Source organism: Drosophila grimshawi, unplaced genomic scaffold (genome assembly GCF_018153295.1).
Source record: "Drosophila grimshawi isolate 15287-2541.00 unplaced genomic scaffold, ASM1815329v1 contig_848, whole genome shotgun sequence".
NCBI lineage: Eukaryota > Metazoa > Arthropoda > Insecta > Diptera > Drosophilidae > Drosophila > Drosophila grimshawi.
This window is the reverse complement of record NW_025063692.1, coordinates 2,143,883-2,171,307: the sequence shown is the minus strand read 5'-3', so window position 1 is coordinate 2,171,307 and position 27,425 is coordinate 2,143,883. Positions and strand designations below refer to the sequence as shown.

The 27,425-nt window shown below is 44.2% G+C and overlaps 7 protein-coding genes across 8 annotated transcripts; 3 read left to right on the top strand and 4 right to left on the bottom strand.

Annotated features, from left to right (window-relative positions):
* Positions 1-90: 90 nt before the first annotated feature.
* On the bottom strand, positions 91-5,216 carry LOC6569394 (N-alpha-acetyltransferase 16, NatA auxiliary subunit). 2 transcript variants are annotated; one of them, XM_032741359.2, is made up of 7 exons: positions 5,083-5,216; positions 4,609-4,748; positions 3,268-3,756; positions 2,398-3,185; positions 1,887-2,314; positions 1,142-1,797; positions 234-1,079 (listed from the first exon to the last, which is right to left on the bottom strand). In XM_032741359.2, the coding sequence occupies exons 2-7, from the start codon at positions 4,663-4,665 to the stop codon at positions 816-818; spliced, it is 2,682 nt and encodes an 893-aa protein (XP_032597250.1). In that variant the 5' UTR covers positions 4,666-4,748; positions 5,083-5,216; the 3' UTR covers positions 234-815. The 2 variants fall into 2 exon arrangements, with proteins under 2 accessions (XP_001995651.1, XP_032597250.1); XM_001995615.2 differs by lacking the exon at positions 5,083-5,216 and having other exon boundaries at positions 91-1,079; positions 4,609-4,936.
* Positions 5,217-5,351: 135 nt separating this feature from the next.
* On the top strand, positions 5,352-6,032 carry LOC6569393 (28S ribosomal protein S14, mitochondrial). Its single transcript, XM_001995614.2, has 2 exons — positions 5,352-5,563; positions 5,631-6,032. Exons 1-2 carry the CDS (start codon positions 5,501-5,503, stop codon positions 5,952-5,954), a joined length of 387 nt encoding a protein of 128 aa, XP_001995650.1. The 5' UTR covers positions 5,352-5,500; the 3' UTR covers positions 5,955-6,032.
* A 63-nt stretch (positions 6,033-6,095) lies between these two features.
* LOC6569383 (probable ATP-dependent RNA helicase DHX34) lies at positions 6,096-10,796 on the top strand. Its single transcript, XM_001995613.2, has 7 exons — positions 6,096-6,714; positions 6,954-7,493; positions 7,567-7,937; positions 8,455-8,652; positions 8,712-9,640; positions 9,761-9,993; positions 10,111-10,796. Exons 1-7 carry the CDS (start codon positions 6,132-6,134, stop codon positions 10,701-10,703), a joined length of 3,447 nt encoding a protein of 1,148 aa, XP_001995649.1. The 5' UTR covers positions 6,096-6,131; the 3' UTR covers positions 10,704-10,796.
* Positions 10,797-12,246: 1,450 nt separating this feature from the next.
* On the bottom strand, positions 12,247-20,809 carry LOC6569382 (5'-3' exoribonuclease 1). Its single transcript, XM_032741427.1, has 13 exons — positions 20,573-20,809; positions 19,056-20,141; positions 17,774-18,082; positions 17,249-17,713; positions 16,918-17,189; positions 16,534-16,853; positions 15,447-16,343; positions 14,928-15,382; positions 14,496-14,822; positions 13,648-14,310; positions 12,878-13,018; positions 12,733-12,810; positions 12,247-12,656 (listed from the first exon to the last, which is right to left on the bottom strand). The coding sequence occupies exons 1-13, from the start codon at positions 20,645-20,647 to the stop codon at positions 12,585-12,587; spliced, it is 5,160 nt and encodes a 1,719-aa protein (XP_032597318.1). The 5' UTR covers positions 20,648-20,809; the 3' UTR covers positions 12,247-12,584.
* A 313-nt stretch (positions 20,810-21,122) lies between these two features.
* LOC6569381 (NADH dehydrogenase [ubiquinone] iron-sulfur protein 4, mitochondrial) lies at positions 21,123-22,479 on the top strand. Its single transcript, XM_001995611.2, has 3 exons — positions 21,123-21,308; positions 21,384-21,680; positions 22,155-22,479. The coding sequence occupies exons 1-3, from the start codon at positions 21,259-21,261 to the stop codon at positions 22,333-22,335; spliced, it is 528 nt and encodes a 175-aa protein (XP_001995647.1). The 5' UTR covers positions 21,123-21,258; the 3' UTR covers positions 22,336-22,479.
* LOC6569380 lies at positions 22,410-23,505 on the bottom strand. Its single transcript, XM_032741358.1, has 2 exons — positions 23,386-23,505; positions 22,410-23,332 (listed from the first exon to the last, which is right to left on the bottom strand). The coding sequence occupies exons 1-2, from the start codon at positions 23,488-23,490 to the stop codon at positions 22,631-22,633; spliced, it is 807 nt and encodes a 268-aa protein (XP_032597249.1). The 5' UTR covers positions 23,491-23,505; the 3' UTR covers positions 22,410-22,630.
* A 43-nt stretch (positions 23,506-23,548) lies between these two features.
* Positions 23,549-24,183, bottom strand: LOC6569379 (protein kish). The gene is made up of 3 exons (XM_001995609.2): positions 24,101-24,183; positions 23,910-24,019; positions 23,549-23,846 (listed from the first exon to the last, which is right to left on the bottom strand). Exons 1-3 carry the CDS (start codon positions 24,101-24,103, stop codon positions 23,741-23,743), a joined length of 219 nt encoding a protein of 72 aa, XP_001995645.1. The 5' UTR covers positions 24,104-24,183; the 3' UTR covers positions 23,549-23,740.
* Positions 24,184-27,425: the final 3,242 nt, after the last annotated feature.

Sequence of the window (27,425 nt, the reverse complement as noted above, 5' to 3'; positions counted from 1 at the left end):
AACTATGGAATACAATTGTATTGGATTTGGGCGCCTAATCTCTTCTTCTTTTGATTTCCACATATAAGTTACTGTTACAATAGTTGTGTTCATTTTTTGAATATAATTATAAATCGTTATATATATGTATATACATTTCGCTTGTTAGTGTAAAAAAAAAGCAAAAAAAAAAAAGAAAACTGAAAATTTTATAGTTTATAAAATGTAAAAAGTTCTATAACAAGTTTGTTTCGTTTTTTTTTTATTATTATTTTTTTTAAGCTTTTATGTTTCCTTCCTGTTTCTGTTTGTTCTGCTAACTATACATAAAAGTATGTATGCGTGTGTGTGTGTGTGTGTGTGTGTATACATGTATGCTGATTGTGTGGTTTTGTTGTCTCTGTCACAATGCCGTCTCGCTTGCACAAACCAATTCTGCGCTATTTTCTATTTGACAATCGTAAGATTGTTCAGTGTGTGTGTGTATATATATGCCTGTATGTCTGTACGTGTGTGTGTGTGTGTGTATAATGATAATGATGATTGATGGTTTAAACCGAATTACGCTCCTCTGGAGACACCTCCAAAAGGAATCATAAGGATGATTCAACCAACTCTCTTCTTTGTCATTGTTTTCTTCTGATTGTTGTTGTTGTTGTTGTTAATAGTGTTTCTTTTTATTTATGTTTGTTGTTGTTGTTGGTGTTGTTCTTTAAAGAGATAAGCTTATTGCTGTTCTTCTGGTTGCTGTTGGTGTTGTAAGGATTGTTGCAGTTGTTGTTACAGTTGTTGTTGTGGTTGTTGTTGGTGTGGCAGTCTTGTTTGCTTGGTCGCTTCTAAGACGCTGCCATAACCGACACTGGCGCCGACGGCGCTGACGTCTCATGCGAATCGAGATGATTGAGCTGCTGTTGCTCCTCCTCGGCACGCAGCTTGGCTGCTTCCTTCTCCTGCAGCTGTGCCTCCAACTCCTCGATATTGCGAAAGATGCGAGCGTATTGGAAGCGTTGCTGACACTTCAGCTTATATTCCTCCGCCTCCTTCTCGCAGTCACCAAAAACATCGCCGTCGCGCAACGCCGTGTAGATCTTGATTGCCTCCTACACAATATAAAATCTAAAGATTAGGAAGAGAGCAAGAGTTTAATTGATTTGATGCGCACCTCTAATCGCAGCTTGCTCAGATTAAAGCCGGTGATGAGCTTGATGGCTGCGTCCTTTTTGCTGGGATCCAGCTCGTAAAGGCCACGTGCGCCTTCGTATAAATGCAATATGGAAGAAGCATGATGCTTGGCAATGAATTCATCGTTCAGCTGCTGTGGCGTTTTGGTGCCTATCAGTTCTTTGGTGGCCTTATCCAGCACCTTTTGCACGTGCACGTTGAACGGCTGCTGCTTTTGGGCACTGGCCAGCGCCTTCATGAAGCGTATAATACAGCTGTGTAGCACCGGATGCGCCGGATTCAAGGCCCGCGCACGCTGTATCGATTGCAGCATTAGCAATAACTTATTCTTCCGATTGTAAACCTCGAAGGCCAGTAAATGCGTCGCACTGTTCTCTTTGGCTAATTGCTGTAGCGGCTTTAGAAACTCAATGGCCTTCTCCAGCGGCTCATCGGTCCGCTCCAGTTTCTCCGGTATTAGCTCATCCAGTTGTGGGGCATCGGGATCGGATTCCTGATTGGCCTGCTGCTTCGATTTCTGATGCTGTTCACGCTTCACCTGCGCCTGTGCTGCCTGTGCGCTCTCCAACTCGGCTTTCTTCTTGGCCTTGCGCTGTTTACTGCGCAGCTTCTTCAGCTCCGATGGCGGCAGGTTCTCTGTATACAATATACATCTCAGTCAGTGTGTTCTTCTGTTTGTGTGTGTATATGTGTGTGTGTGTTTGTTTTCTCGCCGTTTTACTCACCGATATCAATTTCCTCAATCGTTGTCTCTGATTTGAGGGGCTTGTCGTACAAGTGTATGTAGAGCTCGATGGCGCACTTGGCCGCCTTGAAGTAGAACGGATGACGACGCAGCACATCCTCAAGACGCAATAGACCCACATACGCGCGCAGCGTCATCTTGCGCATGCAATACGTGTGAAAATCGAACTGATCCTCAATGATCTCAGCAAAATGACGATCCACCTCGTGGCACTTCTTTAGCGCATCGCCCCATCGGCCCGTTCGCTGAAAGGCCATAGCGCATTCCGTTTGGAACCACATGCATTGCATCTCATTCAGATTGTCCATGGGTGAGACGCCCTCGCGCGTAAACTTGGCGCATACCTCCTCCGCTTCAATCACCATATCCGCACGCAGCATATACTTGGCGCACTTCGAGTTGATATAGCTGCAAAAGATATATCACATTATTGTATTAGATGACCATCTATCTAAGTATGCATGTCGTATGTCGTATGTCGTATGCCGTACCGATCCGCAGTGTCCATGCTCTGTGCCTCCTCGAGGCAAACGTACGCCTCGACCGGATCACCGGCATGCTTGAAAATGCGACCCTTCGTGATGAGGAGCTCAATCAGCGTTGGCGTATGATCGATGGCCGCATTAATATACTCCAAGGCACGGTCTGTGTCACGCATATAATCATAGTGCTGCGCCAGAAATAGCGCCGTCCAGACCAACGCCGAGGCCGGTTCGACGGGCACACCGGCATCGGCGTCTTCGCGCGAAAAGTGGCCGGAGCGCGTCAGATTCTCAAAGTATTGCAGCGTCAAGGACTCAATAACGACCGCCTTGTCCGCCTCCTGATGCAGTGTACGCACATTAACAAACAGCGGCGGTACACCCTTGCGTAGGCCACGGCGCAAATACTCATCGGCAACCACACGAAACTCGTCGCCGTTGGCAATATTCAGGGGCAGGCGACGTGGGCAGAGGGCTTGAGGATATTCCGCCTGGAACTCACGATACACGGAGACAATATCGCTGGAACTGCTGACACGACGCGCAACCATATATTGCTCATAGTAGAGCACATTCTCCGGATTGCGACGGATGAGTGACTCAAAAATTGGCACTCCCATCTCGTGCAGATTCAGCTTAATATACAAATCGCCAAGAGTTTCGCGCACAGCCAGTTTGTCGACAATTAGCGGCTCGTACTTGAGCAGATGAACGAGAGCCTGCTGCAGATGCGACGATTCGATGAGTATCTGGTTCTGGTACAGCAACAGCTCCGAATGGCGATAGTCATGGGGCTCCTGTTTGACAAATTTTAATCGAGACAAAGATAGTGGTGTTAAGCGGAGCAGTCAAATTGAATGTGTTACCGAGTTTACTTACAATTGACGTCTGCGACTGGCTAAACGTCTCGAGAATGTTGTTGGCCATCTCGTGGTCGCCCAGCAGATGATAGCTCATGGCGAAGCCAATCCAAGAGGCATGCTGCGAGGGTCGGAGCGCGAACAGATGATGGCGTGTCTCCTTGTAGCCCTCAAGGTCGCGCATCTGTATTTGCAACAGCGACAGATCCTTCAATATCTGCAGATTATCCTTCTCCCATTTCAACGCATTACGATAGCACTTAATCGCTTCATCATACTTTTTGTCGCTGCGCTGCAGCAGGCCATACACATGCCAGCAGACATGGGAGCGCAAATCGTTGCGCAGACCCAGGCGCACATACTTGTAGGCCTCGTCACGACGACCCAATCCGTTCAGCGTTAGCCCCTTCATGGCCAGAGTCTCGCCGTGTTCCGTAAACTTGGGATTTGAGAGTATCTGCTTGGCCAGCTTGAGGCCGTTTTTGTACTGCTTCATTTCGTAGCATTTCTGTGCGGGTGCGGAATGCCAACTAATTATTAAATCTACATTTATATGTCTTTTTATATATTTAATAATTTCTTTAAATGTGATTCGATTGATTTTTGAGTGACGCGAGTTGTGGTCTTCTTGAAAGTGAATGGGTTCAGTGCATTTGAAGTGATGTTAAAGTTAATCCAATATATAATATATATATATATATATATGCATATATATACATATATATTTATTTATGTATTTGACGGACATTGCAATATTTGTGTACCTTTGGAACTACTGCTCTCAATTTGATAAGCGACAATTGTTGTGTGGAAATAGATCAAATGTCGATCAATTGTGTGATCGAGCGCACTAACAATTGCCAATCAGCGCAAAAAGCCCGCCCGACCAACCAACCTACAAAGCAACCAACTAACCAACCAACCAACCAACTAACCCCTCTTGTCGCCCGGCTCGCTCGCTCGATTCAATCGAAGTTTGAGGTTATGCGACGGGCTTAACAACAAAAACAGACGATTGTTTTTGCATCGGCGAAACCTTTTTGGGGTAAGGAGTAGCAACCTTTACCAGCACATTACTAATTCCAATTGGAATCGTAACCAGTGACTTCCATTGTCGTTGTTTTTCTGTAATGCCAAAAATAGGCGCAACGAAAAAGCACATGATAACCTGTGTGTGCGTTGGTGTGTGTGTGTGTGTGTGTGTAGTTTGTAAGTGTGTAAGTGTACTTGTATGTGTGTGAGTGTATGTGTGTATGCATGACAGTAGATGGAAATGTAGCCGGCGATTAGGGGATTACAGAATGCAGATGGTTAATACACATATATATATATATATATATATATGTATTTGTGGGCTTACCAGTAATTTACGGAAGAGCGCAGCCTCCTTGGGCGGCAGTGGTTCGCTGGAAGGCATCTTCGAAGTTTGCTGCTGCTGCTGCGACTGCTGCTTCTTCTTCAGCTGCTACTTTTGCACCGGATTGAAAATTCTTCTGTTCGCTAAGAGGGGGAGCTATTATTCTTATTATAAATGTAATTACTTAAGCGTGCGATTATAATTTTTGGCCCAGGCACACCGCACAAAAAAAAAAACACACACACGGCGTTACAAATATATATATTTTCTATGGGTAAAATATACCGCGAGCACGAGCAAAATTTCGTCTTGACGGTGAGACAGCAACATTAACGCAATATACTCATGCAGCATGTGTTCGCGCACCGATTTGAATGGCAATTGGGAGCGATTCGATTTATATCATTTGCACAGAACGCAGTTAGTCAGTTAGACCCAACGGTAGCGCACATTTGCTAGATTCAATGCAATACTTACTTTTTAATTAACTTAATAGTCAATTTGATTTTATAAATTTTTCGTGTCGGTCCGCACACAGGCACTGGGATCACAGCTGAGTGCCACTGTCCAAGTGGCAAGAAGCAGCTGTAACAGCGGGCAAGCACTTGTTATGTAAATCGTTTGAATTATTACTTAAAACAAATGTAATGCGTTAATGTGGGACTGTCAGTCTATATATTTAATGCATAAACGCTATCACACACGTTCTTTTGCTTAGTATATTTCCAGACTCGACGAAAAGTTCATATATGTGCTCACCAATGCTGACATCAGCTGTCAAAGCAGAAATGGCGTATCGATAATGCTCTTCTCAAATATCGAACCATCGCCACCAAAATATCGATATCAAAGCTAGTTGTGACCTTTTTGAAGCAATTCCCGAGTAAATACTAACATGAATTCTTTGGCCAGACTTGGGAGCTATGTTTGCCAAAGTGTGCAAATCGCCGGCTGTGGCGTAAGTTCCTCTAATATAACAATTTCTACACTTATATTATAAATATATATATATTTGATATTTGCAGTTGCAGCAAGTGCGCACAAAATACGCCGACTGGCGAATGATTCGCGATGTGAAACGGCGCAAGTGCGTCAGCGAGCATGCCAAGGAACGTTTGCGGGTAAACTCGCTACGCAAGAACGACATATTGCCTCTTGAGCTGCGTGAGGTGGCCGACGCAGAGATTGCCGCCTTCCCAAGGGATTCATCATTGGTTCGTGTGCGAGAACGTTGCGCGCTTACGTCACGTCCGCGCGGAGTGGTCCACAAATATCGTCTCAGTCGAATCGTGTGGCGTCACTTGGCGGACTACAACAAGCTGTCGGGTGTGCAGCGTGCAATGTGGTAGAATTAAGCTGTTTTGTTTCCCTTCGTTTCATTTAGCATTGTCACAAGCTATACAAATAAATACATAAATCTAATTGAATAGCGCTGGCACAGCTGTTTTCATCGCCTATCGTCTTTCGATAGCGATAAACGGTTAGCATACCACTCGGCCGGCAACTCGGTTTGTTTACTGTTCAAAATGAGCAGCAGATCAAGCAAAGTGGGCAATAAGCGCCGCAACGCAGCAGGACAGTCGCTCAATTTGGTTGAGTTTAGTTTTCTGGATCACAAGGCGACGCTGCGCGGTCTGCTGCTAACGAAAGGCCGCCACCAGCTGAGCCTCGTCGAGAACGAGTCGGACTTTTGGAAGTTTGTCAACAAATATGAATCCATGCTGCGTAGCATTGGGCAGCCGGTGCTGCCACCGCTGCTCACCAATTTTGAGCACACACAGCCGCAGCCATATCACAAGGGCAAGCACCTCTCACTGCAGCTGGACGAGGAGGCGCTACGGCGTGACAACAGCAGCAGTAGCAGCGATGAGCTGCAGTCACAATTCCTGCAGTTGGTGCTCATCTACCTGGACTTTAAGCAAAAAGAAAAATTCAATCGCATCAAGAAATTGCGTCAGGCCCAACGTGCGCTGCCCATTGCACGGTTCAAGGAAGATTTGCGCAGCTCGCTGGACGTGTCGCGTGTCCTCATTGTTGCAGGCGACACGGGCTGCGGCAAGTCCACACAGGTGCCACAGTTTCTGTACGAGTTCGGCTATCGCAGCATAGGCAAGTCAAATTCAACTCTACACAGAGCAAAGCTAGTCAATTATAAATATAGCTTATTCAAATGAGATAGAGCCATATCAATCATGTATATTCCTCTGTTTGATCTGTCTCTTGTCTATACGAACTAATCCGTCAGTTTAAAATCCAGCTGCACCCGTTGGTTTGTCCTGGCCAAAATCTGAACTCTTTGGTTGTTAGACGTATCTGATAACTGATTTGCAATCCTCTCTTTTTGATAGCCTGCACCCAACCGCGTCGTCTAGCGTGCGTGACGCTATCAAAGCGTGTGGCGCACGAGCTACTGGATGACTATGGCAGCAAGGTGGGCTTCCAAATCCGCTTCGAGCGCAACAAGACGCAGAATACACACATTTTGTTCATAACGGAAGGATTGCTGTTGAGGCAGTTGGCAGTGGCCGCCAATCTGGAACAGTACGATGTCCTCATTTTGGACGAGATCCATGAGCGCAATCTCTTTGGTGATTTCTTGCTGGGCGTGACCAAGTGTCTGCTGCGCGCAAAGCCGCAGCTTAAGCTTATACTTATGTCGGCTACCATCAATGTGGAGCTGTTCCATAACTTCTTCAAGGAGGAGGGCGCACGCCTGCTGCAGGTGCCCGGCAGACTGTTTCCTATCAAGATGCGCTACATGCCGCCCCCGGCGCTGGAGCTAAAGGCAGGTCAAGCCACAGCAACGGGCAGCAAGCGTTCTCAAGGTGCGCGTTTCGATCCGGCGCCATTTGTTCAAGTGCTCTCTCTCATCGACCAACAGTATCCGAGTACGTGACCCAAATCAATAACAATATCCCATTTAAATAACGTGTACTCAATCTCAATCTCTCCATCTGTCAGGCACGGAGCGTGGCGATGTGCTCATCTTTGTCAGCGGCGTCAATGAGATCGACAGTGTTTGCGAGGCCATTAAAGAATATGCCAAGGAACAAAGCTGCTGGTTGGTGCTGCCGCTCCACAGCGGACTCGCCCTCGCCGAGCAGGACAAGGTCTTTGACTATCCGCCAGATGGCATGCGCAAGTGCATCGTCTCCACGAACATTGCCGAAACGTCGCTGACCGTGGACGGTGTGCGCTTTGTCATTGACTCCGGCAAGGTGAAGGAGATGAGCTACGATGCCAGCTGCAAGGGACAGCGGCTCAAGGAGTTCTGGGTATCCAAATCATCGGCGGAGCAGCGCAAAGGTCGTGCCGGACGTACAGGACCAGGCGTAAGTCTCTCATTTGTAATTTGTAATTTTAGACTTGACTTGGAACGCTTTATCATTAAAACATAGATATTTTTATAATAGAAGTGAACACTGATCTTTTAGACAAAAAAAAAAATAGTTAAAATATAGTTCAAAACTTATGCAAATTTAAGATAAGTAAACATTAAAAATTAGCATAGCTACAAACTTTATTAACAAAAAAAATGAAGTCCCTTAATTCAATAATTTTTATATTTATTTTATAATTATTTTTTATCATAATAGTAGTGGAAAAATAAAATAGTGCGGTTAAATAATATTTCTAAAAACTTGAAATATTGTCTGGTTATATTTTAGTTGTTCCATTTAATTTAGAAGAAATATTTGATATTTTGAATAACATTTTCGAAAGTCTGTTTTTTGCATATGCAAGCGTTGAATTTATAATAAGTTGGGCGAACATTAGATATGATCATCACCTGAGGAACAGAAACCTTTCAAACTGTTTAACCAGAGAATTTTCGCATGTTCGCCACAGGTTTGCTTCCGATTGTTCACACAGCAACAGTTCGATGGCTTCGAGGCGTATCCCACGCCGGAGATCAATCGCGTGCCGCTGGACACAATGCTTCTGCAAATGGTATCCATGGGACTGCCGGATGTGCGCGCCTTTCCCTTTGTCGAGTCGCCCGAAGCGGAGCGCATCGAGCTAACGATACTGGGACTCAAGCAGCATGTAAGTGGCAAGGAACCTGAATCACTGAATTGAACTAATAAATGCAATCCATGATGCAGTGCGCACTCAGCGTGGATGAGAAGATCACGCCGCTGGGCAGCTCGCTGGCCAATCTGCCCGTAGAGCTGCCCATTGGCAAGATGCTGCTGATGGGTTGTGTCTTCCCCGAAGTGGAGCAGCTGCTTACACTGGCCGCCATGCTGAGCGTACAGAATCCATTGACGACACGTGCCCACATGGATCAGCGATGCGAACGCGAACGTCAGCCTCTGGAATCGGATCAGGGTGATCTGTTCACGCTGCTGCGTGCCTATCGCAACTGGCTGCAGCTGAAGATGGGCCTTGAGAATACGCGCAAGTGGTGCCATCGGCTGGGCATTGAGGAGCAGCGCTTCTATGAGGTATGCAAGCTGCGTCACCAATTCCAGCGCATACTCGAAACGTGCCGCATGGCGCCGCCAACTGCCGCCAGCTGCTTGACCAGTGCAGAGCGAGCCCAACGCCATGGCGAACTACGTCAACTGAGGGGGCTGAAGCGTCGCCAACGCTTCGAACAGCCGCGTCAGCGCAAGCTGCTCAAACAGCAGCATCACGACCAGCTGGATGAGGATGATGGCCAGGGCGACGGTGATCCCAGCGAGGATATACGCGATGTTGACTTTCGGCTGCGCCACGATGCACGCCAATTGGCGCTATTGGAACGCTCGGCGCATGTGGAGCGTCATCGGGATGTTATGCTGCTAAAGTTGCTGCTCGTCAGCGGCTTCTATCCACAGCTGGCCATCGCGGATGAGTTCAACCACTGCAAGGGCGGCGGCCAGCAATTCTTTCACACTCAACTCAAGCCGTTTCTTTCGCTCCATCCCAATTCGCACTTCGCCAAGTGCTATGAGCTGCTCAAGCTCGCCGACAGCGATCTGCATTTGAAGCCATCTTACTACACGCCCAAGCAACCGCTCAGCGATCGCCATCAGCTGCTCTGCTATCAGTGAGTAGTCGCCAACTAGGCAAATATATTGACAACCAAAAAAGTAGTAGAAGAATACATCTCCGATATGGTCCGTTGTCGGACAATTTTATTCCTTATATTCACCTTTATTGCTTGCAGATCCCTACTGGAGACGGCCAAGCCGTATCTGATGAACTGCATCCGGTTGCCGGCAGCACAAACCCTGCTACTGTTTGGCTATGCCATCGATACCAACCTGGGCGTTTCGCGCATCGTCTGCGATGGCTGGCTAGGCCTCGATTTTCCACAGCCAGGCAGTGGGCTCCAGTTGCTTAGTCGCGCCATTGAGCTCCGACAACGCTGGAGCAGCCGACTCTATGCAAAACTAAATGGTGCGTAAGGATACCCAATTGGAATTACCCATTGCTTGTTACAATGAGTGCTTGCAATCAATAATCTATCATTTCCAACTCTTTTAAATATACCTGCAAACTGCTCTTCATCAACAGAGCTAAACAACAGCAAGGAGTCGGCAACAGCGGGTTCGGCTCCATCGATTGCTTTGAGTGATGGCAGCGACACACTCTGGCATGATCTGCTGGATTTTATGGGTCTCGAAGTGGCCTATAGCATAAGACGACTGCTGCCTGCCGATCTGAAGGTATTGTATACCCGTTGTCCGCCGCCGGAGCGCTTAGAGGCGCTGCCAACGAATCCGTTTGCCGCCGATTATCCGCTAAGTGCGAACAGCGAGAAGGGCGGTCTGAATGTCTCTGAGCACGTCGTCTACGGCTGCCTGGCCGAATTGCCCTGGACACTGGCCATGGAGGCAGCATTGCTGGATCAACCGTGGCACTGTGCCCAGTGTGACTTTCAGCTGGAGCAGTTCGTTGTGCCCGATCAGCTGGAGCATCGCCTCCAATGTCCAGGACGACGCAGCAAGGAAAAACGTCGTCTGACCACGCCCGAACCGGAAAGCATGGAAAAGGCGAGCACTTCACGTGATGGCGCCAACTATCACTGCGCCAGCTGTGGCCGGCATCTGAAACTGTCCCACATCGATATATTGCGCCATCGTCGCACCTGTGTAAAGTCTGCTTGATTTTTAGCTGTGCACATCTTCTCTGTGAATCGATACGAATAAATTATATTCAATAAAAAAAAAAACTCATTTCAGCGAATACACACAAATAATTAGCCAAGACTCGAACCAAACACTGGACATATGCAAGTGTTGTAGCTGGACACACTTTATCCCTCTCTCGCTCTATGTCTGTCTCATGTTGGAGTGGACAAACTTCAGAAGAATATTTAATTATATAAATTCAAATAGTTGTTCATATTCATTTTTCTATTTCATTTATTTTTCTTCCATAAATTTCGAATTCGTGTTCAGATTCAACACCTAATTAAAATAGGAAAAATGATGAACCCTGCCACAAAACAATTTATTACTGATATTTTATACATAATGCATAATACATAAAAAACAACACGTCAAAAGCTGGTTAAAACATTTATTCTCTAAAACCACAAAAAAAACGTACACACAAAAAACGAGCAATATTTTTTTCGAGTTGCCGCCCGATAATTATATTGAGTTGTTTTCCCGTGGCAATGATTAATTCCTTCCCTCTCTTTCTTCGTTTAGTGATTGTTTAGGAACCAATAACTTATTATAGATATATTCTATTAGAGTAGAGTTTCCGCCCGATAATTATATTATGTCGACTATATCGCTGATCTCAGTTCTCAAATAAATATGTTCTGCTGTGGGATGATTATTTCTCTTTCTGTCTCTTTAGTTGTCATTCATTGATTTGTTGGCTCTTCTTAAAACATATTCTTTTATAGACACATATAAATCATTTAAACAGACGTTTATTATTTCTATATATTATTCTTATTAAAATTTCTTATTCAAAATTTCAATTTTCTAATAATTATGTTTTCCTGTATGAATGATTACTTTTCTCTGTCGCTATCTCTATCTCCCTCTCTCTTTACATGTACATATATATATATATATATTTCTTTAGTTAATTAATATTATATTTAGTTGGCATTCTTAAAACAAAAAGTTGTCATTCATTATTTTGTTGCCTTTATAAATATTTTCTTATAATACATGTATACATATATATATATTTATATATATATTCTTGTATAGACACGCATAAATTACTAAAACACACATATATATAATTATACATTAGTTTTCTTTAAGAACCAATCACTTCACTTTCTTTTTCTCTCTTTTTGTGTCTCTTGACTTAAAACTTTAAAACTTTTGTTCTTCAAATATTTTCTAATTGTATTAAAACAAAGTGTATTAAAAAAAGCCTGCTCGAATTTAAAAAAAGTTTGAAATTACTTACGGTTAAAACTAGTTGATTATATTATTTGCTGCAAGAAAGATCACATCTTTGCTCGATCTTTTACAAATTGGACACATTCACGTTGATATAAGTAGATTAACAAAATATCAGAATACTTGAGATCAGATCATGATATCTCTTTATTTATAGTTAGTTTACATTTAAAACCTTGCTTTCAAAGGATGGACTTGATTAAGTAAATAGGCCTCAGGTCAAAATATATAAAGTAAAACGAAAATAATAAGAAATTTATAAATAAAAGTCTTGTTTTTCTTTAAGAAAGATCACGTTTGTTGTCTGTCCGTCTTTCTTTCCGTATCGTTGAATTTTTATTAGTTAGTTTTCATTTCTCGAAACTAACTTTACTTTTATAGTTTGGTTTTGCTTCACAGGTCCGACTACAAAACGAAAATGTGTTTCTATATTCACACTAGTATATATGTATATATGTATATATATATATACAATTAGTGCTCCATATAATACTAATGTCTAATATTACATGCTATAAGCTGCCTCATCTTTAGGAAAAAATCTTTAGCAACGTTGGTGAGCAGTGAAGGAAGCAAAACGTTGATTGATTCTTTTTGTCGTCTTTTTGTTCTTTAGTGCAAGATGTAATCCAAATCAAATCTGGCTCCAATGCGTGGCACACGCTGTGTTCTAGTTAGTTGTGGCTATGCGAGATAGAAATAGAGAGATGTTGATCAATAAATTATATTATTCAAATTGAAATTGATATCTTCAACTCACGGTTCTTTCAGTCATCCCCTCCGATTGGGCAGCGCTGGTGGCGCTGGCGGCGCTCGTGGTGGGCTCTGTATTTGTGGGCTAGAAAGCAATTGGCGTTTTTATATACTTGTGCAATTAATAATGGAAGCTAATGCAAAGCAATTACCGTTATTTTAAGAGTTCTCATTAGCTCAGTGCTGGCCTCATCGCCAGCGCTCTGAGCCGCTGCTGCCGCTGAGCCACTTGGCTGTGCGGTGTCCTCAAGAACAGCGTTGTCGCTGAAAAAAACATCCTGTTTGGGATTGTTCTAGGAAAAAGAGAAACAAAATATAATAATAATAATAATAAATAAGTGTTATTAGAGTCTAGTTGGTGCTAATTATAAAACATCGCCATGATCGCATTTCAGTTCACTCAACAAATTATAAAAATCAAATCGCTGTTCAAATTTTTTGACAATCAAATGAACTTCTTCAACTCAGAGATGACTTCAATTATGATAACTGCATCAACTCATTCCTTACATTGAATATGAAACAACTCTCAGCTTACATCGATCAATCAGCAGGAAGCTTTTATTTAATTTTAATATTTGTAATTCGTCATTCTCAGTTGTTGCCAAGAAACTATTCAATGCAAGAATCTGATGTGAGTGGCTCCATAAGACAGCGTTCGATTACTCGGGACTAACTTAATATTATTATAATTGGGATACCTGCACTGCGACCTACTCGATCTATTGTGCCCCCTGCCTCCATCAACCGCCAGCTGCTGCATGAATGCAAGAGTCTTTGTTGGATTGAGGGTTTCTATGTCTAGTTTGGTTAGGTGGCTTCTTAGTCTACAGTGTCCTGTCAGTATCGCAAGCCGATTCTTGCCCATTTTTAATATAAATGATTACTATATTAATTTACAACTTAATTAAATGAAGCTCACCTTTTGGACATCAGTGGGAAAACAGACACGCCTCGAGATCTTTGGACGATAAGCCTGTATGGGCACAAAGTCCTGAATGCTTGTAGTGTGTGTCCGAAGATGGGGCGGCATCTCGTTGTAACTCTCTAATGTGACCAGGCGACCGACGTTTCCCATGCTGCTGTTGCTATTGCTGGTGCTGCTGTTGTTGTTATTGTTATTGTTGTTGATACTGACGCTGCCGCTGCCGCTGCTGTTGTTGTTGCTGCGGACGTCAGCATTGTTGATCAATTTATTATAGGCAGCGGCATTTGGCTCAGTTGTGTTGCTCTGTTGACTGTTGCTGATGCTGGTGAAATATCCTAAAAACATCGGCGAATTGTCGGAGCCAATGAATCCAGATGACAATGGCTCGGTCTGGATTTGAAACATGCTCGAGGAAGCTGGCATCTCTGGCCGCATCTGTGGCTGCAACTGTGCCTGCATCGCTGAATGTATCGGTGGTTGCATCGGTGGTTGTATCCGTGGATGCATCTGTGGGTGCATCTGTGGGTGCATCTGTGCATGCGCCTGTGTATCCTCCCTATCCATGGGAAGCCTGGACATGTGCTGGTTGGCCATAAGGTCCGACTGCAGCTTAGCTTGCGCCTCGCGCTGCCAATACAGCGGCGGCTGCGGCAATTTCTTTGCAAATGAATAATGGAATTAAGAAATATTTTCTAGTTGTGATTAATCTGCTTAAATTTGCGATAATTATGACATGCAACCCAACCCAATGCAGGAGACTTGATGAACTCCTTTGATGCGGATCAGCCACATACATAAAAATACTTTAGATGCAATATAAAAATAAAAAACTTAAAACTCACCGGCATCTGACTAGGCAGCTGCGATGCAAGCGGCTGTGATGCAAGCAATGGCTGCTGTTGCTGTTGCTGCTGCTGCGGCTTCGGTTGTTGCTCTTGCTGTTGTGTTGCAAACATTGAGTCCCTTGACTTCGGTGCGACTTGCTCGACTGTGTTCAAGCCCAGCAGCGACCGAAGAGCCATTGTTTGATTATCGGATGTGTTGGTGTCGTTGGTGGCGACACCTTTCGATGAGCCGCTTTGATTGCTCGTCTTCTGAAACGACGATGACATAATTGGCAGTGGCTGCTGTTGTTGATACTGATGCTGCTGCTGTTGCTGCTGTTGTCGTGGCTGCTGTCGTTGCTTCTGCGGTTGTTTTTGTTTTTGTTGTTGTTGTTGTTGTTGTTGTTGTTGTTGTTGTTGTTGTTGCTGCTGCTGCCGGCGTTGTTGTTGCCGTTGCCGTGGCAGCTGTTGTTGTTGTTGCTGCTGCTGTTGTTGCAATGAGGGCACCGTTGACAGCAGACGCCACGACGACTGCGGCGCCGCCTTCGAGGCATACTTGGCCTCCGCAGAGGCTGCAGCAGCAGCCGCAGCCGACGTGGACGCAATTGGATGGTCGTCGGATGGGGCAGCGGCCGCCGCTGTGGCTGTTGCATTAGCAGCCGGTACGCCGGGCACAAAGAATTCCTCGGCAACCTCGGTTTTCATTGTGATGGGATTGTTCTTGCTGCCAGCGGCAGTCATGTAGCGCGGCTTATTCTGCTGCTGATCACGCCAATCCTGACGCACTGCATCCATTTTGCCCCGCACCTGATGCGACGACTGCTGCCGATGCTGATTTTGATGTCGCTGCTGCTGTTGTTGTTGTTGTAGATGTGCGGCAGCTTGCCCCTTTATCTCCATGCTCTCTGTAAAAGAACGATTTCGATTTAGTTTTTAGTAATTTTAGGGCTTAACAGATTAAGCATTTACCATTGATATTGATGACAATGATGGCGGTCTCTGGTATCTTGTAGACGTGACCTTCGGCAATGCCATGTATGCCCTGGCTACAGTTGGGTATCACCTTGTCGAACAGTATGTCGCAGAAGGTATCGACGGTATTGAGGCACTCGAATCGCACCGGATTGAGATCACTGACCGGATAGACACCGATCACAGTGCCCGTCGCCCCAATGGGCACCATATAAATGGTGCGCACAACTGCGACACGATCGAAGAGACGCACCTCGTGCGGCGAACGGTAGCGTTCGGGCAGCGTCACATTCGGCTTGACGAGCAGATGGGGCTTCACCTGCAGCTTGATGTCCCTGATGGGCTTGTGGCGCATATCATCGACGGCGGCGATTAGCAGCTCAATGGTATCCTTGCAGACGGTCCGGGAACCACACGCGATGCGATCAACTTGCATATGCGGTTGCTGGCGCACCCAATTGGCCACATCCTCGATGCGATGCTGGCCAACGGCATCCGGATAGATGTCTTCCTCGTAACCGAACTCGGCCCAATCGTTGCTTCTGGTCAAATAATCGATAACCTCCGGATATAGATCGCAATAGGTGCGCATTATATCGACAGCGGCGCTCGAAAAGTTCCACTGATTGTTCATCTGGCGACAGAAGCCGGCTCGCTCCTCATTCAGCCGCGGATACTTCAGCTGCAGTCCAATATTGTGCCGTGATGCATTCTCCACTCGTTCGCGTCGCGGCCCGAGCACCACCCAAACGGTGCCGGTCAGCCGACTGAGACACTTGCTGCTGATATTCAAATCGCGGCACACCTTGAAGTGGAATGTGTAGTCCCTGTCACAACGCGCCTGCTGCGCAATGGCCGCCGACATATCTGGCTCTGGACACACACGTAAATCAACTGTGGACAAGGACATTATGTAAATAGTTATTGGTCAGTAGTAGTTGCAGGCACTTTTCTAAATACAAAAATGTTTCCAATTTATTAATCTAAACTGAGCCTCTTCGTAACTAAAACTCTTCTCTCTCTCTCTCTATCTATTTTGGCAAGATACTCAAAACTCAAGGCGCATCTGATCACAGAAACTTACCCTGAATGCGTCCACAGGCGTACACAAGATCTGGATCGAGTACGGTGCCCTCGCTGCCGGCATAGGGATTACCAATAAGGAAGATGGTGCTGCCGATTGGGAATAACTCGGCCATTTTTTTAAACTGCTTGCGCATCCTGTCCTTGACCTGAATGTTGGCAACGATGCCCTGCGCCGGATATGGTGTTACCGATGAGCTCCACGTTTCTTTCGTATAGATTTCGCCACGATTGCCAAAGTCGACAGAGCTGCCGACATAGGTGCGTACCTTGAGGAGCACATCGTAATTGCTAAACTTGATGCCCATGCGATTAGAGAAGCTGCAATGTGAATAGATGATGAATAAGTATACGTATATATGTATGGACGCGAGGGAGACTCAACTGGTCATGTAGCGATTTGAATTCGGAATCAAAGTGTTGCGCATCGTTGGAACTGACGCCGTTCTTGTCGACAATCTGTTCGCGTGTGCAAACGCTGTCCACCTTGGCCTTGATCAGATGCGGCCATCCAATGTAGACCACCTGATCCAGATATTGAGCAGCCACAGTCTGGATAATAGGCTCCTCAAACACTCGCTTCTTCGGCACCAGAATCAAGGTCTGATTACGGCTCCGCTGATCAAAGACCTTGACGTGACCGACGCGCATCTCGAACTGCAGCAAATACATAAATTCAATTAAATGGAAATTGGCATTTGAAGCTTTGCGCTTACATCGAACTCTAGATGCTTCATTGTGGGAAATCCTGGAAAGAAGACATGACGTGCCGCATTCGGCAGCTCCGCGCAAGCAGTGTACGGTATATGGAGGGCAATATCTTCGATCCTGCGGCTGGTCTCCGTGCAGAAGACATTCTGCAGATTTTTCAACGGTGGCACACCAGTCATGGCGCCCTGCGATTTCGAGCTGTAGTCGTATTGATACATCGGTCCATGCCTGTTGCGTAAACGCTCCTCGGTGGTCAGCTGCGAATCGCATTCGGACATGGCGTCCAGCAGGCGACGCTGATCGATGAACGGTATCAGGACAACTGCCTCCCATTCATGCATCTTGCCATTGAGATCAGTTTCAAACTCCTTCGGATAGAAATCGGCCAGGGTACTGCTCGGATTCAGCATCAGATCGTGATAGGCCACCGGCAACAGGGCCGAACTGGCCGGTGGCAGCACAGCCAACAGCTGCAAGCAAATAATTCAATAATCTGCGTATTGGATTTGCATTGGATTATGATTATTTACCTGTTCGAAGGGCATAAATGGTTTGCCCATTTGAAAGTTGATTTTAACAGACGGAATATCGGTTATATCACTGATAAAGGGGGCATAATGATATGGATAATACCAATCCCACGACTGCACGCCACGATAATAATAATCGAGTACCCATTGCAGGGCCGTCACATAATGATGTCCCAGCTCCGCAATCAGACCGTCGTGCATCTCGTTCTTGAACTTGTTCCGATAATAGTTGCGCTTGAAATTCTGGAATTCGCCATTTAACGCTGCCCCCTCATCGCTCAGATCCTCGTCGCTGTCGTCCTCATACAGCTGTATAAAGATAACGAAAAATGTCAAATACAACAATTTATTCAACTTTGAAAATGCATTTCATGTTCCCTGATTGGGGGCCAAAAATCAATGGAAATCTAAAAAAAAAAAAAAAAACAAGCGCGAAAACTAACAGTTAATTTAGCTCTTTTCTCGAACATTTCGAAATGATTTCAAAAATATTTGAATCAATTTAGATGATAAACTAACTAAAATCCAACAAAAAAAAAATTAAAGCTTCAAAATGTAACTCTACCAATAGAAGAATAAAAGAAAAACAAGGGAGAATGATGTAGTCGACTTCGACATACCCTTTAAAAAGTGAGCAAGTCTGCAAGTGCGCCTTTTCCTAAGTGGCAGGCGCAGGGACTGCAGAGTAAAGAAAAAAAATCGAACCATCGCATATTTTATTCACAAACCCGAACCGACCCGAACTGGCTGGCGACAAACACGTGCATAGACACACACACACACACACACATACATACATACATGCTCTGCAGAATACACACGTACATACATGCTCTGCAGAATACACACGTACATACATACTCTGTAGAATACACATATCCATACATACAAACGTACAGACAATCGTAGTTAACGGTGCTCTGTAGAATACATACATACATACATATTGACGCTCGCTTCGATGCTTGCATGCCATCTCTTTCTCATACATACGCTCGCATATTGATGCATACTGTAAATGCTTGCGGCTGCTGAGAGATGAGATATAAGATCAATATGGGAATATACTTTGGACCATAACTTGGAAGTTTGTTATCCGATCTTGATGCAATTTGAGCAGTTGATCAATAATATGCATATGCATATTATAGATTAATTAGAAGCCACTGACTTTATGGCATCATTTCTTAAACTTTCATGGAATGGATCAGAACCAAATTTCACTATACGTAATAAGTAATAATATATAACATATGAAAATATATATTATATGAATTATTACCTTCATGCTGTTATCGATGAGTGCTGTGAGATCTTTGTCCCGATTGCGCAAATCCTCCACATCCACATCGAATGCCTCATTTTTGGAATTGGCATAATGGAGCTTGTCGCTCTGCTCGTCGAAAATCTGCATTTCGACTTCGCTGAGGGCGTTCATGAAGATCGCCAAACGCTGCAGATTCAATCTGCCCTGCTCGTTGATGTTGCCGCCCAGCTGGGGATAGACACGGATGTACGTCTTGTAGAGCAGCGACAACGCATTGGTGTGGATGTGCAGCAGGGGCAGGCTCGGTATGAAATCGTTGCCGACAAGGAAACCCATTAGCACCCAATCGTCAATCAGTTGGGCCACATCCAGTTTACGTTCCGATTTCGACAGCTCAGCGAACTCCAATTCGAGATATTCGCGCAACAGGCCCAGATGCAACAGAAAGAAGCGCGTCTCCTCGACGGCGGTTCGCTTCACATTCTTGCCAAACTTCACCTCCTCGCGCAGCACAACAAAGTGCAGCTCGTGGGTGCACAGGCCGAGGATGATTAGATCGGCATCGAGCCCATAGAGGCAATGGCGCATATTGGGATCAAAGTCGGGTTGTGCCTTCAGATAGCGGATGTAGTCCATGATCTTGTGCTCGCCCTCGCCGGGTGTCTCCACGCCGCTTAAAATGACGCAGCACTTCTGCCACAGCGTATCCGTTGAGACTTTGGTGCGCAGAAAGCAGCGCAAACCCTTCTGCAATCGACTCATGAACCCGGTGCCGGGCGTAATGCAATTGCTGTCAAATCTCTCGTGCATCCGCTTCTCGCCACGCTGCAGCGCTTTCGCATCAATCTGTTCGGCCTCGCGGGCCGTTCTGAAGCGGCGACTCCGCTGCTGATTCATTTTGGCACGTGGCGCAACGCCATCAACGGACACAAAGAACAGCTTCTGCGGCTTGATCAGATAGAACAGAGTATCGATGTAGTTGTAAATGTCCTGAAAGATTTGTGTCTCCTCCAAATGAAAGTGTATGTTGCCGTCATCCGGATGCGAACAGTTGTGCACAATCCCATTCACGTCCAGAAACAGATTATCGAACTCGGGTATCTATCGACAAAACCAGAAATATATATATATATAAATATATATACGTATATATGTATATCAAGAAGGTATTCGAACACAAGCAAAAATTCATATTTTCTCATTTATTTTGCAAAAAAAAAAAGGTATTTTATTGACTTCTTATTCTTATTATTCTGTTCAAATATGTCCGAGCAAGATCATTATTTTATTAATATTTTTTTGTAATGCATGATTCTTGTTACGATTTTGTTAAATAGTTTAAAGAAGTTCAGTTATTAGTAGAAAATAAGAAGACAAAGTAAATGTCAATAATAAAATAAGTTTTTTTTGCCAATGAAATGAGAATGCATTTTTTCCTGTGTGTGTGTGTGTATGTGTGATTGTGGAATTTAAAGGAGCCTTAATCCACGCCCACCACACACTGCCCACAGGAATAGACACCCTGTACTTACGCTGTGCTCACGCGCCAATTCGCTAAGACACGGATAGCGTTCGCTGATATGACGGAAAAACTTTGGTACTCCCATGTTGCGTTGAGGTCCTGGAGAAAACTTGCTTGTTGGTTATGCTTGGTTATTTGCAGGGTTGTCCTTGCTTCACGTCTATTTCCCTGCAACAACGATAACCGACAGTCGATAAACAAAACGCACTGTTGCCACCGAAGCTCTTTTCGCACAAATAATTTCGACTTGTTTGTATGCAGCGTGACTGCACTCCGTGTGTGCATAAATGCTCATATTTTGCCAACCTGCCTGCCAAAAAAAGAAGAAAAATACCAATAAAAAATACTAACTGAGCTACAGATCAAAATGTCAGCTGTTTGCTCTGATACTCGTAGCACTCAGCTAATTTCGACTTGTTTGCTTGCAGTGTGACCGCATTCGGTGTGTGCATAAATGCCAATTTACCAGCCTACCTACAAAAAAAAACCAAATATACGAACAAAAAAAACTAACCTAGCTGCACATCAAAATGTCAGCTGTTTGTTCTGCCACTCGTAGCATTCAGCTAACTGTCAGCGGAGCATAAGCAGCTGTTCACAAAATAAAAAAACACTACGAACGCTTCAAAAAATTTTACGTAATTTTTGATTGTGATTTGCTGTTTACTGGCCGCGATTGTTTATAAACGAGCGAAAATGTCGCTAATACGCCAAGTAATGTGCCGCGCTGCCCCCACCATGCAGTTGTAAGTACACACACACATTTCAATTGCCCGCACACAGGACTTCTAGCTAAACTTGCCATTCATTCCGCATTCAAGCACTGCACGCTGGGCATCTACCCAGGATGTTGGGCCAATTGATCCGAACACGGCGCTGGCCCGTCCCGAGGAGCTCGAGCAGCGCAACAAGCTGAGCGGCAAGATAACGGTGCCCGTTACCGTCGATCTGGCCCCCATTACGGGTGTGCCCGTGGAGCACCTGAAGGAGCGACGCGTCCGCATCCACATACCACCAAAGAATGCGATGCAGAGCGGCACCAACAACATCCACAACTGGCAAATCGAATTCGATAATCGCGATCGCTGGGAGAATCCACTCATGGGCTGGGCCTCCAGGTGAGTACTCCAGCTGCCAATAGAGGGGCCAATTCAACAGTTGGACATGAGATAGGAACAATATTATTATTATTATTATAATTGGTGTACACTGGCTGCACTGCAACCTATTAGATCAAGTATGCCCCCTTTAGAGCCTATAGCTCCTCCATTAACCCCAGCTGCTGCATAAATGTGAGAATCTTTGTTGGAGCTCATAACTATATCTAGGGATGCAAGATTGCTATTAAGGCGGCATGCTCTGCTAAGATGTGCCTTTCACAAAAGCCTGCATACTTTGCTACTATAAATATCTAGTTTAGTTAAATGAGTTCTTAGTCTAGAATGTCCTGTCAGTAGACCGGTGAGCATGCTAAGCCTATTCTTCCCCATGGTGATTAATTGCTTAAATCGTTTAGTCCTGGTGTCTCTGCCCCGCTACGTTGTCGCCTCAATTGTTGTTCAAATAGAATAAGCGACTCTCTCTGATTGCAGCGGTGATCCTCTGTCGAATCTGAATGTGCAATTTGGGTCCAAGGACGAGGCGATTACCTACTGCGAGAGGAACGGTTGGAAATGGTACGTCGACGGCGAGCTGAAGACCAGGAAGGAGCGCGTCAAAAACTATGGCGTCAACTTCTCGTGGAACAAACGCACGCGCGTCTCCACCAAGTAAACAGAATGCAACTGCAACTGCAACTGCAACAACTACATTAACCAAGTTGCTGGCAGCAGCAAAATAGCAAAAAATTACGTGTTATAAATACTTTAATTTCTACTTTTTTTTCGCTACAATTAAAACTTATAATATGTGAATTTATCCAACGTTTCTTCTTCTTACGTACAGTCGAGCGTGCCTACAGTGAACTCATTCGTAGCCATTTCTTTGCTCATTATTTATTGACACTCTACTTTAGTGGGTAAAAACGGGTCGCTTTAAGAGATTATTACTATAAAATGTTTCTCTTGTATTAATGGCGATGGAATCGCCTGTTGTTATTGCTATGGAGCGGAGATCGGGAGCGGGATCGGGAACGTGCCCGTTTTGAGTGTTGTCGTTGGCTTCTAAGCCGGCTGCCACTGCGACTGTGCCTGCGCTCCTTGTATCTCCTCCTACTGCTGCTGTGCCTGCTGCAATGATCTCTGTGTGGGGAATCTCTTCTACGCTCGCGACTTCGAGTTGGAGTGCGTCGCCAGTGGTCCAACTCGGACTTGCCAGACTGGTGCCTTTTCCGTTCTCTAGCTGCGACTGGGAGCAGTTGCTGCCGCTGCTGCGCCTGCAGCGCCTGCATTTGTAGCTCCACAAGCTGATGCATCTCCTCGTGGAGAGTCGGTTTACTTTTGCGATGACGTCGCTGTTTCTTGTGCGCTTTTTTGGTGTCGGCAACGAGTTGCGCAAAATTTGCCATCTCCTCGAAGCTCTGGCGCTGACGTAGCGTCCGCTGGACCACATGCTCATAGATAAGCAGTTTCTGTGGCTCAGTGAAATTCACCTGCAGATCCTCAAATGTCCCGTTGACTAACTGCGTCGGCCTCGCAGCTGGTCCGAGCAGTTGCTGCAACAATTCAAGATTGAGCTGCACACTATGCTGTGGGTCTTCCAAGCAACTGCTTGGCAGTTGCTCCACATCCACATCCGCACCAACTTGGACTTCATGTCCGACAACCGCTGGCTGCAAGAGGAAATTGACGAAATGAGGAAGCCTTTCGCATAATGCACACTTGCCTGGCGCACGCCCTGCTCCGTCCAATGCAGGCGCTGCAGCAGCTGTTGCAGCCGCTCCCTGCAACTGGCCACATAGAGACGCAGTGCTTGCTGCGTGGCCGACATTATTACAAATTGCAGTTGCAATTGCAAATCTGTGTAATAAATTTTTGTTTTGCCGGCATTTAAATTTTTCAGTTTTATTTTCTTTCTTATCAACGGTCACACTGGCTGACCAGCAAAGGGAAAAGCGCAGCGCAATGGGAATAAAATGCAAAAATCATTTTGAGTTTTGTAGAAAACACAATTATCGTTTAGCTCTTCGACTTAAAACTACTTAATGTTATGTTATGCAATTCCGTAATTATTCAAAATTTTAGCTCCAGAACAGCACTGTGCAAGCCATTATCAAGCAGGCGGCGCCAACCCAAGGCGATTTTCGTTCGCCAATGCGCGCCATCTTCCAAAAGGTGCCCAACAAACTGTAAATGTGTAATTGATATGTGACATATATTTGCTATATAGTAGATGTAACTGCCTATTACCCAGTTTTGTTGCGATCAATGATGCTGGGGAAAAGGGAACGCAAATAGGCGCAGGTGCATATCAGCAACAGAATGACGGACAAAAGACTTTGAAAGTTGAAGAGCGCACTCTGGAACAATAACAAATTTCGAATGTTAATTAATTGTGTAATTATCTTTCTGTTTTCACTACTGATAATTGAGATTCTTACCATTTTATTGTGTTTCTTGCGTGTTGGCAGAAAATACAACTATCTGCAGGAATAACAACAAATTCAACAATGACGTGCCGTGTTGAGTGTGGCCGAGCTTTAATGTGCGACAACACAGCTAATGCGTGACACAGCACTCAGCTTTAACTTCTTGCCACGCAAAACTCAATGGAATATCGATATGAAATTAATCGCATATGAGGTGTGCTCTATCGATACTTTTAGTCATTCCATCATCACCGTATCTAATACTCTGCGGAATTTCTTTTGCTCTATTACTACTTTTTGTAGTAATTGTAATTTGATCGTTGAATAGGAAACTTTATTCAATTGAAACAGCAGGCACTTCAGTTTAACTCCAGTTAACGGCTCGGTTCAATTTCGGTTTCCGCCAATTGCAAGTGTCCGCCAATTGCATCCAATAAGAAAGAAAAACTTTTTACTTTCCCAACTGCCTGTGTGTGCGTGTGTGTTTCTGTGTGTATATATATATATATATATATATTGGTGTGCGCTGCACAGAGCGCAGCGCAGCGTTCTGTTGAACTTTAAATACAAACACATACATAGTCGAGAGAAACAAAATTGTGTGGTTTGCGCAAGTGTTACACATAGATAAATAGATGAACAAAAAAATAACGAAGTTCAACTGCTGTGGAACGAATGTTACTCATTGTGCATTGTGCCTCGGATTGCAATTCCCAGTGGCAGTTGCAAGTTTCGCTTGCAACCTTATTATTTTCATGCGTTCGCCCGTTTTTCGTATGCCAAAAATCGCTAAAATCTCACATACATACATACATTTTGTTTTCTTCTAAATGTGTGTGTACACGTGTGTGTGCGTGAGTGTGTATCAGTGAGAATTCTAACCGCCGAAGCCCTTGTTTGTTTGTGTTATGTGCCGTGTGTGTGTGTGTAGTGAGCACAAGCTTTAGGAGTCTGCGAGCGAGCGACCGACAATAACAACAACGAAACACAACTACAACTACAAACATACAGTCGCAGCTCACTCAGACATTTGGCATGTTGGGCCTCTTGCGGATTTGGGTTGCACTTGCTGTATAGTGGCGGTAAGTGCGCAAAAATATTCTACTCATACGCAATACTACGACTATAAACGAAAGGGAACAGTTATAAGTTTTGATTTAAGTATGGTCACACTTAAGCATTTCCAAGCAATTCAAAAATATATGTAAAGAGGGCGCCTTCGGCCCACAAAACATCTTAAAATTGTCATCGCCACTGGCCCTGTGTGCATTGTCTGTTGTTTCTAACGGCACAATGACTGTCATATTTTTTTGGTATTTAAAAAAAAAAAAAGCTGCGCAACACTTGGCGGCACTTGCTGTTACTGGTGCTTCTTCTTCTGCTACGGCTGCTTCGTAGTTTTCGTCGTCCCAGTCTCTTCATCGTCGTCGTCGTGTTGAGTCGATATCTTGTCGGCAGCAGAGGCACTCATTGAAAAGTGTTGGCCAAGCAACATTAGCAGTAGCAGTGGCAAAGTGGCGTTAAATGCTATTAGTAATATTCAAAGAACAATCGAATATACATTAAATAGGAGCCACACAGACTAACATATATTTTAAAAGTGCGCAACAGAATAAAATTTTGGTATAAAAAAAAAAACGAAAGGCAAAATTTTTTTTGTCTCCTGCCGCGTATGTGTGTGACAGAGCGAGAGAGGCAGTTTTTGACAGTCGGACAAGAGCAACAGCTTCTCTTAAAACAGCATTCGGCTGTGCACAAAACGAAATAAATACAACAAGGTAAGAGTTGCATTTTAAATTCGTTTATTTTATTGTTTGTTATAACAGAAACACACACACACACTATATAAATTTTCCATGCATGTATTTTTGTGCACTACACACACACATACACACACACACAATGGGTGCAAAACTCGATTTTTGTCTCTCTATTTTGGTTTTTAGTGTTGCTTTTTTAGCATTCATTATCGTTGCTCTTTTGTGCGTTTTTGCTTGGGTATCAGTTGCCTGTTTTGCCTGCCTTCCTCCAGCATTTGCTTTTAGTACGTATATTCGCCTCGGCTCATAAATAACACATATTTCATTATATTTTTATAACATCGTTTTGTTATTTCACTCAAATTTATTTTGCACAAATTTTTGACATTTCCTTTCGTGCTGTCCGCTGTTCCGGCCGTCGTCTTTGTAATCTCTTTCTCTGTCGCTCTCTCATGTCCGTTGGAGTCCACACAGCTGCATAACGTTTACATTAAGAGCTTTTCCAGAGTTGCATTTAACGAGTATACTTTTGCGTTCGGGCGACATGTTAAATTTAACATGGCAGAGAGCTGTTGTATTTTGAAGAGTTTAGCGCGCTGCTTAAACCAGTTCTGTTTATAATTATTTTGTCAACCGCAAATATATGCCAAACGTAATAGAAATTTATAAACCGGTAGCAGGAGGTAATAGCTAGATTCTGGTTTTATTAAAATCGAAAATTTCATATGAAAATTAACATTAACATACAAAGTTTTTGGCATGCTGCGATTTGAGCGAAAAATGCGAAAACGTGCGCGCGCATGTTACAGCAAGTTCTGCTTCCGGCTGCATAATTTTCAAGGCCAACGCAGAAAATATTTGTCGAAGAGGTCAGGTGGGTTAGGTGCTGGTAGGAAAACATAGATTCCAGGTTTACCTATTGTATTTTTTTTTTTGACTTGCACACCATTTCATTTGTATATATTTGTTATTTAATAAGTTTTCATTATCGATTTGCGTAATATGGCAAACAAATAGAGTCAAATATTGAATAATACGCGGAACAGTAGTTCAACAACTGCAAAAATGTCTTGAATTTCATTTCACAATTGCATTCAACAGTTCGCTCTCTCACTCTCCGAGCAACGAATACATACTATACTCTACTGCAAGTAAAGTATATACGTACATAAATATATACATACACACTACGTGAGCGAGAAATTGCTGTTGTAATTGGCGCGCTGTCTTGAAATTTGCTAATTAAATTAAGAAATACAAATATTTATTTAATTTTTTAGTATATATATATATATTTATTTGTAAATTGCACTTGCAGTTTTGGTTATTGTTTTTTGTCATGGGACCACGTTGTGAAAATTGTCGCTCTCTTATAACGGTAACAAAGCAGCGCTGCTATTACTGTTCATAATCCACGCATTAACGATGCTTTAACATCGCAGTCAGCGACTCAGTGCTGCCTCGACAATCCTTTCTTCCGATAAATCTAGCTTGTTTTTTTCTTTCAGTTAGCTAGGTTTTATTGATTTACTAAAAACAGTGATCGTTGTTTGAAATGCATTAAATCACCAAGATGC

Excerpts from the sequence above, each read along its gene's own strand:
- LOC6569394 (XM_032741359.2), bottom strand. The coding sequence starts at position 4,665 with ATGCCTTCCAGCGAACCACTGCCGCCCAAGGAGGCTGCGCTCTTCCGT. Across the intron at positions 2,315-2,397 it reads AGCATGGACACTGCGGATCG|CTATATCAACTCGAAGTGCG; the intron begins GTACGGCATACG and ends TATCTTTTGCAG. Across the intron at positions 1,798-1,886 it reads GATTGAGGAAATTGATATCG|AGAACCTGCCGCCATCGGAG; the intron begins GTGAGTAAAACG and ends TATTGTATACAG.
- LOC6569393 (XM_001995614.2), top strand. The coding sequence starts at position 5,501 with ATGAATTCTTTGGCCAGACTTGGGAGCTATGTTTGCCAAAGTGTGCAA. Across the intron at positions 5,564-5,630 it reads TGCAAATCGCCGGCTGTGGC|TTGCAGCAAGTGCGCACAAA; the intron begins GTAAGTTCCTCT and ends TGATATTTGCAG.
- LOC6569383 (XM_001995613.2), top strand. The coding sequence starts at position 6,132 with ATGAGCAGCAGATCAAGCAAAGTGGGCAATAAGCGCCGCAACGCAGCA. Across the intron at positions 6,715-6,953 it reads GTTCGGCTATCGCAGCATAG|CCTGCACCCAACCGCGTCGT; the intron begins GCAAGTCAAATT and ends TCTTTTTGATAG. Across the intron at positions 7,494-7,566 it reads CATCGACCAACAGTATCCGA|GCACGGAGCGTGGCGATGTG; the intron begins GTACGTGACCCA and ends TCCATCTGTCAG.
- LOC6569382 (XM_032741427.1), bottom strand. The coding sequence starts at position 20,647 with ATGGGAGTACCAAAGTTTTTCCGTCATATCAGCGAACGCTATCCGTGT. Across the intron at positions 17,714-17,773 it reads CATTTATGCCCTTCGAACAG|CTGTTGGCTGTGCTGCCACC; the intron begins GTAAATAATCAT and ends ATTTGCTTGCAG. Across the intron at positions 15,383-15,446 it reads CATTGTCATCAATATCAATG|AGAGCATGGAGATAAAGGGG; the intron begins GTAAATGCTTAA and ends GTTCTTTTACAG.
- LOC6569381 (XM_001995611.2), top strand. The coding sequence starts at position 21,259 with ATGTCGCTAATACGCCAAGTAATGTGCCGCGCTGCCCCCACCATGCAG. Across the intron at positions 21,309-21,383 it reads GCTGCCCCCACCATGCAGTT|CACTGCACGCTGGGCATCTA; the intron begins GTAAGTACACAC and ends TCCGCATTCAAG. Across the intron at positions 21,681-22,154 it reads CTCATGGGCTGGGCCTCCAG|CGGTGATCCTCTGTCGAATC; the intron begins GTGAGTACTCCA and ends CTCTGATTGCAG.
- LOC6569380 (XM_032741358.1), bottom strand. The coding sequence starts at position 23,490 with ATGTCGGCCACGCAGCAAGCACTGCGTCTCTATGTGGCCAGTTGCAGG. Across the intron at positions 23,333-23,385 it reads CGGAGCAGGGCGTGCGCCAG|CCAGCGGTTGTCGGACATGA; the intron begins GCAAGTGTGCAT and ends TTCCTCTTGCAG.
- LOC6569379 (XM_001995609.2), bottom strand. Across the intron at positions 23,847-23,909 it reads ATTGATCGCAACAAAACTGG|TTTGTTGGGCACCTTTTGGA; the intron begins GTAATAGGCAGT and ends ACACATTTACAG.